This window comes from Procambarus clarkii, chromosome 10, assembly GCF_040958095.1.
Source record: "Procambarus clarkii isolate CNS0578487 chromosome 10, FALCON_Pclarkii_2.0, whole genome shotgun sequence".
Taxonomy (NCBI): domain Eukaryota; kingdom Metazoa; phylum Arthropoda; class Malacostraca; order Decapoda; family Cambaridae; genus Procambarus; species Procambarus clarkii.
Genome location: NC_091159.1, coordinates 35467121 through 35479187, shown reverse-complemented (window position 1 = coordinate 35479187; position 12067 = coordinate 35467121). Strand labels below are relative to the sequence as shown.

Genomic DNA, 12067 nt, shown 5'->3' with positions numbered 1-12067 from the left:
TGCCTGACCCTCTCCTGCCTGCCTGACCCCTCCTGCCTGCCTGACCCCTCCTGCCTGCCTGACCCCTCCTGCCTGCCTGACCCCCCCGCCTGACCCCCCCCCCCCCTTCTAGCATGTGCGCTGATAGAGTCGGAGTAAAGGTGGGGGGAGTGGAGAGTAAGGGGAGGGGAGGAGGAGCAGGAAGAGGTGTCGTGAAGATGAAGGTAATACAGGTGACCATCCACTCGCACCGTTCCTGTGCCAGGTAAGTTACGGGCTCACCATAGCCCGTGCTACTTGGAACTTGTTCCGAGTGGCTGAATCTATAACAACAACAACAACAGGTGACCATCCTGTGCTGGCCTCCAGTACGTAGCTAGTCTTAGTGACCGCCTCTGGGTCGCGTCTCAGACACCATTACTTCCCTGCTCTCGTCCTCCCGTGGTGACGGGTTGTATGGACGGAAGGGCTGTCTTTCTTATTAGTTTCTGACGAACGGAGGGTTGGTGTAGCGATGGAGGTAACTACATGCCAAACATTTTAATAAAGTTTTGAGGGCAAACATCACTGATACCGAGGGAAGTTCCATCTGGCAGGAGTCCTTACTCATTACACAATAGGAAACTACTGGCCCATACGAGGCCAACAGGAACTGCCTCGTGTCACTCAAGGATGCCCCATCCTCCCCCCACTCAAGGACGCCCCATCCTCCCCCCACTCAGGGACGCCCCATCCTCCCCCACTGAACAACGTTCCCCTCCCCCCTGCACAAACAAATATCAGTCACTCCTGAAAATGGCTGCACTCCCCAGTTGCAATATGGACACGCAACCTAGCGCCACACAGCTCGCCTGCACCACTCAGAAGGTGCGCCACACAGCTCGCCTGCACCACTCAGAAGGTGCGCCACACAGCTCACCTGCACCACTCAGAAGGTGCGCCACACAGCTCACCTGCACCACTCAGAAGGTGCACCACTCTGAAGGTGCACCACACAGCTCACCTGCACCACTCTGAAGGTGTACCACACAGCTCACCTGCACCACTCTGAAGGTGTACCACACAGCTCACCTGCACCACTCTGAAGGTGTACCACACAGCTCACCTGCACCACTCTGAAGGTGTACCACACAGCTCACCTGCACCACTCTGAAGGTGTACCACACAGCTCACCTGCACCACTCTGAAGGTGTACCACACAGCTCACCTGCACCACTCTGAAGGTGTACCACACAGCTCACCTGCACCACTCTGAAGGTGTACCACACAGCTCGCCTGCACCACTCTGAAGGTGCACCACACAGCTCGCCTGCACCACTCAGAAGGTGCGCCACACAGCTCACCTGCACCACTCAGAAGGTGCACCACACAGCTCGCCTGCACCACTCTGAAGGTGCACCACACAGCTCGCCTGCACCACTCAGAAGGTGCGCCACACAGCTCACCTGCACCACTCAGAAGGTGCACCACACAGCTCGCCTGCACCACTCTGAAGGTGCGCCACACAGCTCGCCTGCACCACTCTGAAGGTGCACCACACAGCTCGCCTGCACCACTCGTGTACCAAGCGCGGCCACAGTATCAAAACACATTTTTCCTGCCAAAAAACAATGGACAAAAACCAATTTTTGTCCCGGCTGCAATTCGAACCCTGGATTCCTGATTGTAAGTCGTGAACGAAGCCTACTGTAGTAGGTAGGCCTACCAGGAGGAGGCCTGGTCGACGACCGGGCCGCGGGGACGCTAAGCCCCGGAAACACCTCAAGGTATTCTCAAGGTAGTATCGAGTCTGGCTTCTCGTCTGCCATCATAGACGGGGCTGCAACGATATATATCCCCTAAGGTCTCATTTCTGTGCGTTGTGTCGCCGTCAGTGAAGGGCAGGTAATGAGAGCCGAGGCTGGTGACAGATGAGGCGGGTGTTGACAGGGTCCGATGGCGCCAAACCACGGCCTGTCACCCCGCTCTGTCGCGGCCCGTGATCGAGCGCGCCTGATAACATCCCTCCTTATTTCTTCCTGCCCTGAAAACCTCACCATCTTTCATAATTCCGGGTCGTGGGCTGGTGGCCCGGGGATTCATGTGTCCGGTTCGATTGTTCCGGATGGTAATTTTTTGCTCGTGTGCAGCGAGGAAAAGTGAGGCGGTGAGCCTAATGTTGCTATTGTTATTGTCCTGCTGAGTATGCGATGGATATCCTGACCATGTTTTAGAAGTTGTTTCCGTTGTGGGGATACTATGGTCTTGTTCCCGTTGTGGGATACCATGGTCTTGTTCCCGTTGTGGGACGCCATGGTCTTGTTCCCGTTGTGGGACGCCATGGTCTTACTCCCGTTATGGGATGCCATGGTCTTATTCCCGTTGAGGGATACCATGGTCTTACTCCCGTTGTAAGACGCCATGGTCTTGTTCCCGTTGTGGGACGCCATGGTCTTACTCCCGTTGTGGGACGCCATGGTCTTACTCCCGTTGTAAGACGCCATGGTCTTGTTCCCGTTGTGGGACGCCATGGTCTTACTCCCGTTGTGGGACGCCATGGTCTTACTCCCGTTGTGGGACGCCATGGTCTTACTCCCGTTGTGGGACGCCATGGTCTTACTTCCCTTGCCCAACCACTTGGACTGGACAGTAGAGGGACGGTCTCGCTTCATGCAAGTCGCCGTTCAATCCCCGACCGTCCCAGTCCTTGGCACCATTTCTTCCCGCTGTCCCATCCCACATCCTTATCCTCATATTTCTTCCAAGTGCTATATATAGTGGTAATGACTTAGTGTTTTATCCTGGTGATTTCCAATCACTTAGGCTGGACGGTAGAGCGACGGTCTCGCTTCATGCAGGTCGGCGTTCAATCCCCGACCGTCCAAGTCGTTGGGCACCATTTCTTTCCCCCCGTCCCATCCCAAATCCTTATCCTGATCCCTTCCCAGTGCTATATAGTCGTAAGGACTTGGCGCTTTCCCCTGATATTTTTATTATTTATTATCCTGGTGATTACCTTACCTTACCTTCCTCTGTGGGACGCCGAGAGGTAAAGACCTCCCCATGGAACTTAGGTTGGCATCTACACTTTAAAAACAAGGTTTAGTCTCAAGCATTCCAAAGATTTTGGACGGGTTCGCGAATTAAATAATTTGACAGAAGGGAAAGGTATGGTAAATGAGGAGAAAACGCCAAGCCAGTATTATTTGGAAAATCATGTAGAGAAAAAAACCTAGATACGAGGACCAGTGGCCAGATGTTGTTTTAGATTTAGCTACTCAGAACGAAATGTCCAAGTAGCACGGGCTATGGTGAGCCCGTAATTGAGTTCGGTTATTCGCGATAACCTTGTTACTCTGATATAGTGGCCAGCCTCTTGGACAAGAATTATATGGAAGTGACATGAAACTATGATCATCTATGATCATCTCACCTGGTTGCATTGGTGACTTGTGCTCTAGGGAAAACTAATAGAGCAAGGCTTCGAGTTACAGCCCCGCTCCTGTGCCAGGTAACTCACTACGGGGTCACCATAGCCCGTGCTACTTGGAACATTTTGTTCCAAGAATCAAAAACAACAACAACAGCAAGGCTTCAAATAAGCTGTAGGAAGAACTGTCCGTCAGCTTACACCAGTCAGAAGTCATCTTCAGTATTCTCTCGTATATGAAAAAAACCGCCCAAGGTCTAACAGTTGCAGCCTTTTACAGACCAGTTGCTGATCGGATTAAACACACTTGTGTTGACCCTACGAGGAGAAGACTCGGAGCCAGCAAGAGGTCAGCGCCCACCTGATCCACATGACCCTCTTGTCCTCCAGCCAGTGTGGGTCTGTATCGAAGGTCTCCTCCAGCTGTGTGGCAACGGTCTGACTGTGACAGCGAGTGGACGATTTAGACGCGGGCGAGTGCGTGGCTACTGACGGGGGAGTCAACTATGCAAACACAGGCAACGGGAACCTTCCCCGGGTCGAGACCTCTTCATCAGGTACTCCGTCAGGCTCAAGGGTCCTCCAGGAAGGGCAGATTGTCTCCCTGTGATGTGGCGATCGCTAGTCACAATAGTCTAGCGCTCAGTCACGGCAGACATTAGCTGCAAGAGCGATCAGGCGGCTAACATGTATGTTAGAGGATTAAGTGTACGAGGAGATGGTGCTGGGGAAGTTACAATGTTTTTGTTTTGACTTATTGACTGTTGGTATGTGTGAATTTATGTAGCTACCTTAGTCATATACGTGGTCTGCACTCGTGAACTTTCCATGAATTATGAGGATATCCTCAAGAACACGAGAGTGGATAATTCGCAAAGCTCCAGGTAACTCACATTCTGACAGGTATGAAGGGTTTAATAACTTCACGTTCAATAATGTAATGTGCGAGATCGTGACCCAGTTCCTGCTCACAGAGTTTGCAGCTGGAGTGCTCAGGATTGGGAGATCCGTCACCTGCAGCCACCTGCCACAGGTAACGGTATCCCAACCTGATCCTGGCAACCACTGTGTCGCACAGTCTGGTGGACGTTTTGTGCTGCAGATACACATAGGTTACGGATCTAAACAAATCATAGCTTGTTACACTAGTGTTTTCCGGAGTTTAAGTGCCTATGATATGTATGCTAAAAGACCTGAATTTTTGGATCAATATGGTCTCAACACACACACACACATATGCACCATGATGTACTTGGTACCTTAACCACTAGACCACACTGACTGTACAAAAATCTTGGTAGTCGTGAGACTATTTATCCAAGATCCGACAGCGCTCGGTGGTCAACTTGGGCAGAGATATTTCATCGAATCACCTCACTTTGTGGGGCCACGTGAGCAACACAAATGAATGAATGAACACAAGCTTGAATGGTCCCCAAGCCAATATGCAACTAAAAACTCCACACCCCAGAAGGATTCGAACCCAGATATGCCGAGTTGACCATCGAGCGCTGTCGGATCTTGGATAAAATAGTCTCTCGACTTCCAAGATTTTTGTTTAGTCTTAACCCCCCACTAAAGGGCTCTAGTGGTTAAGGTACTAGGTACGCCAAGGTGCATAGCGCACCTGACTATCTGGGTTCGAATCCTTCTGGGGTGTGGAGTTTTCAGTTTATATATATATATATATATATATATATATATATATATATATATATATATATATATATATATATATATATATATATATATATATATATATATATATATCAACTGCAGGTAGAACTTAAAGCCTTGCACTATTGCAGCTATATATATATATATATATATATATATATATATATATATATATATATATATATATATATATATATATATATATATATATATATATTAGTATATTTTGGTAGCAGTCTTTCCTGTAGACATATTTTATTAAATATGACCGAAAAAGTAAGATTAATAATTCTAACACGAATTTTCTCAATCTTTCGTACATTATGCTTCACTGTTGGAGGTAAATCAAAAATCACTTCTCCAAAATTCATTTTTATTTCTAGTCTGACGCGACACGGGCGCGTTTCGTAAAACTTATTACATTTTCAAAGACTTCACAAATACACAACTGATTAGAACTTGCATTTCCCTGATTTTATATCTACTTTTGAGTGAGGTGGGAAGGGTGATGTGGCATTACATTTGAGTGAGGTGGGAAGGATGATGTGGCATTAGAGGATATTAATAGGGTATTAAAAGTATCAACACAAGACAGAACACGAAACAATGGATATTGAATAGAAGTGTTTGTAGAAAGCCTATTGGTCCATATTTCTTGATGCTTCTATATTGGAGCGGAGTCTTGAGGTGGGTAGAATATAGTTGTGCAATAATTGGCTGTTGATTGCTGGTGTTGACTTCTTGATGTGTAGTGCCTCGCAAACGTCAAGCCGCCTGCTATCGCTGTATCTATCGATGATTTCTGTGTTGTTTACTAGGATTTCTCTGGCGATGGTTTGGTTATGGGAAGAGATTATATGTTCCTTAATGGAGCCCTGTTGTTTATGCATCGTTAAACGCCTAGAAAGAGATGTTGTTGTCTTGCCTATATACTGGGTTTTTTGGAGCTTACAGTCCCCAAGTGGGCATTTGAAGGCATAGACGACGTTAGTCTCTTTTAAAGCGTTCTGTTTCGTGTCTGGAGAGTTTCTCATGAGTAGGCTGGCCGTTTTTCTGGTTTTATAGTAAATCGTCAGTTGTATCCTCTGATTTTTGTCTGTAGGGATAACGTTTCTATTAACAATATCTTTCAGGACCCTTTCCTCTGTTTTATGAGCTGTGGAAAAGAAGTTCCTGTAAAATAGTCTAATAGGGGGTATAGGTGTTGTGTTAGTTGTCTCTTCAGAGGTTGCATGGCTTTTCACTTTCCTTCTTATGATGTCTTCGATGAAACCATTGGAGAAGCCGTTATTGACTAGAACCTGCCTTACCCTACAGAGTTCTTCGTCGACTTGCTTCCATTCTGAGCTGTGGCTGAGAGCACGGTCGACGTATGCGTTAACAACACTCCTCTTGTACCTGTCAGGGCAGTCGCTGTTGGCATTTAGGCACATTCCTATGTTTGTTTCCTTTGTGTAGACTGCAGTGTGGAAACCTCCGCCCTTTTCCATGACTGTTACATCTAGAAAAGGCAGCTTCCCACCCTTTTCCGTCTCGTAAGTGAAACGCAGCACGGAACTCTGCTCAAATGCCTCCTTCAGCTCCTGCAGATGTCTGACATCAGGTACCTGTGTAAAAATGTCGTCAACATACCTGCAGTATATGGCCGGTTTCAAGTTCATGTCGACTAAGACTTTTTGCTCGATGGTACCCATGTAGAAGTTTGCAAACAGGACACCTAGGGGAGAACCCATAGCGACCCCATCTACTTGCTTATACATATGCCCATCCGGGCTCAAGAAGGGTGACTCTTTAGTACAAGCTTGGAGTAGTTTCCTCAGAATACTTTCTGGCATGTCAAGAGGAGTACAGGCTGGATCACGATACACTCTGTCGGCTATCATTCCGATTGTCTCGTCCACAGGTACGTTGGTAAACAGCGATTCTACGTCCAACGAGGCTCTTATCCCTGTGGCCCGTGCGCCCCGCAGTAAGTCCACAAATTCCTTTGGAGACTTCAGGCTGAAGGCGCAAGGAACATAAGGAGTCAGCAGGCCGTTGAGTCGCTTTGCCAATCTGTACGTGGGTGTGGGTATCTGGCTAATGATTGGCCGAAGTGGGTTTCCAGGCTTGTGCGTCTTGACATTTCCATACGCATATCCAGGTTTATATTCCCCAATGATCTTTGGCAGGTGGAGTCCGGATTTCTTGGCGTTCACAGTTTCGATCAGTTTGTTGACCTTTGCTTTTAATTCGGCTGTAGTGTCCTTCGTTACCCTTTGGAACTTAGTTTGGTCAGAGAGTATGATGTTCATTTTCGCCAGATATTCGTCTTTTTTAAGAATGACATATATTGGCGACTTGTCACCTCTCCTGACAACTATCTCCTTGTTCTCACGAAGGCTTTTAGCTGCCGCTCTAAGCTCGGGGGACAGTATGGTGCTTCTGTAGTTGCCTCGATTCTTTCCTCCTTCTGCAATAAGTTCTGCTTGTAAGGTATCTTTGGTAGTGACCTTCTTTTGTGTCTCGAGGTCGAATATGTCGTCCAACAGAATTTCCAACTCCACTTTCCGGGCCATTTCACTCGGTCTGGACATAACATGACAGTTTATGCCCAGATTTAGGAGAGTGACTTGGTCCTCAGTGAGGTTAATTCCTGCAAGGTTCAGGAAGCCATCTCTTGGTCGTGGAATTGCCATAGGTCCTCCATATAATGTTGTTAGTTTCTTGATAATCCTTGTTTCAGTGCTGAGGTGATGTTGGTCTGTGAGGATGTCGAGGTGTTGTTCAATGCGGGTACGGATACTATGGTCGATGTTGCTATTTCTCCACTCGTTTGTAGCATGAAGTAGTTGCGTTTTTTTGTCTTTGATTTCATTCTCTGCCTTGTATATCTGATCACGAATCAGATCCTGGCGATATTTTATCGTGAAGGCTTGATTCCTTGCTGCTGGGTCGTGCACTTTAACATTAGTATATTTTGGTAGCAGTCTTTCCTGTAGACATATTTTATTAAATATGACCGAAAAAGTAAGATTAATAATTCTAACACGAATTTTCTCAATCTTTCGTACATTATGCTTCACTGTTGGAGGTAAATCAAAAATCACTTCTCCAAAATTCATTTTTATTTCTAGTCTGACGCGACACGGGCGCGTTTCGTAAAACTTATTACATTTTCAAAGACTTCACAAATACACAACTGATTAGAACTTGCATTTCCCTGATTTTATATCTACTTTTGAGTGAGGTGGGAAGGGTGATGTGGCATTACATTTGAGTGAGGTGGGAAGGATGATGTGGCATTAGAGGATATTAATAGGGTATTAAAAGTATCAACACAAGACAGAACACGAAACAATGGATATTGAATAGAAGTGTTTGTAGAAAGCCTATTGGTCCATATTTCTTGATGCTTCTATATTGGAGCGGAGTCTTGAGGTGGGTAGAATATAGTTGTGCAATAACCTATGGACCTATGGCAATTCCACGACCAAGAGATGGCTTCCTGAACCTTGCAGGAATTAACCTCACTGAGGACCAAGTCACTCTCCTAAATCTGGGCATAAACTGTCATGTTATGTCCAGACCGAGTGAAATGGCCCGGAAAGTGGAGTTGGAAATTCTGTTGGACGACATATTCGACCTCGAGACACAAAAGAAGGTCACTACCAAAGATACCTTACAAGCAGAACTTATTGCAGAAGGAGGAAAGAATCGAGGCAACTACAGAAGCACCATACTGTCCCCCGAGCTTAGAGCGGCAGCTAAAAGCCTTCGTGAGAACAAGGAGATAGTTGTCAGGAGAGGTGACAAGTCGCCAATATATGTCATTCTTAAAAAAGACGAATATCTGGCGAAAATGAACATCATACTCTCTGACCAAACTAAGTTCCAAAGGGTAACGAAGGACACTACAGCCGAATTAAAAGCAAAGGTCAACAAACTGATCGAAACTGTGAACGCCAAGAAATCCGGACTCCACCTGCCAAAGATCATTGGGGAATATAAACCTGGATATGCGTATGGAAATGTCAAGACGCACAAGCCTGGAAACCCACTTCGGCCAATCATTAGCCAGATACCCACACCCACGTACAGATTGGCAAAGCGACTCAACGGCCTGCTGACTCCTTATGTTCCTTGCGCCTTCAGCCTGAAGTCTCCAAAGGAATTTGTGGACTTACTGCGGGGCGCACGGGCCACAGGGATAAGAGCCTCGTTGGACGTAGAATCGCTGTTTACCAACGTACCTGTGGACGAGACAATCGGAATGATAGCCGACAGAGTGTATCGTGATCCAGCCTGTACTCCTCTTGACATGCCAGAAAGTATTCTGAGGAAACTACTCCAAGCTTGTACTAAAGAGTCACCCTTCTTGAGCCCGGATGGGCATATGTATAAGCAAGTAGATGGGGTCGCTATGGGTTCTCCCCTAGGTGTCCTGTTTGCAAACTTCTACATGGGTACCATCGAGCAAAAAGTCTTAGTCGACATGAACTTGAAACCGGCCATATACTGCAGGTATGTTGACGACATTTTTACACAGGTACCTGATGTCAGACATCTGCAGGAGCTGAAGGAGGCATTTGAGCAGAGTTCCGTGCTGCGTTTCACTTACGAGACGGAAAAGGATGGGAAGCTGCCTTTTCTAGATGTAACAGTCATGGAAAAGGGCGGAGGTTTCCACACTGCAGTCTACACAAAGGAAACAAACATAGGAATGTGCCTAAATGCCAACAGCGACTGCCCTGACAGGTACAAGAGGAGTGTTGTTAACGCATACGTCGACCGTGCTCTCAGCCACAGCTCAGAATGGAAGCAAGTCGACGAAGAACTCTGTAGGGTAAGGCAGGTTCTAGTCAATAACGGCTTCTCCAATGGTTTCATCGAAGACATCATAAGAAGGAAAGTGAAAAGCCATGCAACCTCTGAAGAGACAACTAACACAACACCTATACCCCCTATTAGACTATTTTACAGGAACTTCTTTTCCACAGCTCATAAAACAGAGGAAAGGGTCCTGAAAGATATTGTTAATAGAAACGTTATCCCTACAGACAAAAATCAGAGGATACAACTGACGATTTACTATAAAACCAGAAAAACGGCCAGCCTACTCATGAGAAACTCTCCAGACACGAAACAGAACGCTTTAAAAGAGACTAACGTCGTCTATGCCTTCAAATGCCCACTTGGGGACTGTAAGCTCCAAAAAACCCAGTATATAGGCAAGACAACAACATCTCTTTCTAGGCGTTTAACGATGCATAAACAACAGGGCTCCATTAAGGAACATATAATCTCTTCCCATAACCAAACCATCGCCAGAGAAATCCTAGTAAACAACACAGAAATCATCGATAGATACAGCGATAGCAGGCGGCTTGACGTTTGCGAGGCACTACACATCAAGAAGTCAACACCAGCAATCAACAGCCAATTATTGCACAACTATATTCTACCCACCTCAAGACTCCGCTCCAATATAGAAGCATCAAGAAATATGGACCAATAGGCTTTCTACAAACACTTCTATTCAATATCCATTGTTTCGTGTTCTGTCTTGTGTTGATACTTTTAATACCCTATTAATATCCTCTAATGCCACATCATCCTTCCCACCTCACTCAAATGTAATGCCACATCACCCTTCCCACCTCACTCAAAAGTAGATATAAAATCAGGGAAATGCAAGTTCTAATCAGTTGTGTATTTGTGAAGTCTTTGAAAATGTAATAAGTTTTACGAAACGCGCCCGTGTCGCGTCAGACTAGAAATAAAAATGAATTTTGGAGAAGTGATTTTTGATTTACCTCCAACAGTGAAGCATAATGTACGAAAGATTGAGAAAATTCGTGTTAGAATTATTAATCTTACTTTTTCGGTCATATTTAATAAAATATATATATATATATATATATATATATATATATATATATATATATATATCAACTGAAGGTAGAACTTAAAGCCTTGCACTATTGCAGCTATATATATATATATATATATATATATATATATATATATATATATATATATATATATATATATATATATATATCAACTGCAGGTAGAACTTAAAGCCTTGCACTATTGCAGCTATATATATATATATATATATATATATATATATATATATATATATATATGTCGTACCTAGTAGCCAGAACTCACTTTTTGGCCTACTATTCAAGGCCCGATTTGCCTAATAAGCCAAGTTTTCCTGAATTAATATATTTTTTCTAATTTTTTTCTTATGAAATGATAAAGCTACCCATTTCATTATGTATGAGGTCAATTTTTTTTTATTGGAGTTAAAATTAACGTAGATATATGACCGAACCTAACCAACCCTACCTAACCTAACCTAACCTATCTTCATAGGTTAGGTTTGATTAGGTAGCCGAAAAAGTTAGGTTAGGTTAGGTTAGGTAGGTTAGGTAGTCGAAAAACAAATAATTCATGAAAACTTGGCTTATTAGGCAAATCGGGCCTTGCATAGTAGGCTGAGAAGTGCGTTCTGGCTACTAGGTACGACATATATATATATATATATATATATATATATATATATATATATATATATATATATATATATATATATATATATATATATATATATATATATATATATATGTCGTACCTAATAGCCAGAACTCACTTCTCAGCCTACAATGCATGGCCCGATTTGCCTAATAAGCCAAGTTTTACTAAATTAATATGTTTTCTCTAATTTTTTTCTTATGAAATGATAAAGCTACCCATTTCATTATGTATGAGGTCAATTTTTTTTTATTGGAGTTAAAATTAACGTAGATATATGACCGAACCTAACCAACCCTACCTAACCTTACCTAACCTATCTTTATAGGTTAGGTTAGGTTAGGTAGCCGAAAACGTTAGGTTAGGTTAGGTTAGGTAGGTTAGGTAGTCGAAAAAACATTAATTCATGAAAACTAGGCTTAGTAGGCAAATCGGGCCTTGCATAGTAGGCTGAGAAGTGAGTTCTGGCTACTAGGT

At 44.6% G+C, this 12067-nt stretch overlaps 1 protein-coding gene across 1 annotated transcript; it reads right to left on the bottom strand.

The window, feature by feature from the left end:
- Nucleotides 1-2057: 2057 nt before the first annotated feature.
- Nucleotides 2058-2570, bottom strand: LOC138363291 (uncharacterized). The gene has a single exon (XM_069322306.1). It carries the CDS (start codon nucleotides 2568-2570, stop codon nucleotides 2058-2060), a length of 513 nt encoding a protein of 170 aa, XP_069178407.1.
- Nucleotides 2571-12067: the final 9497 nt, after the last annotated feature.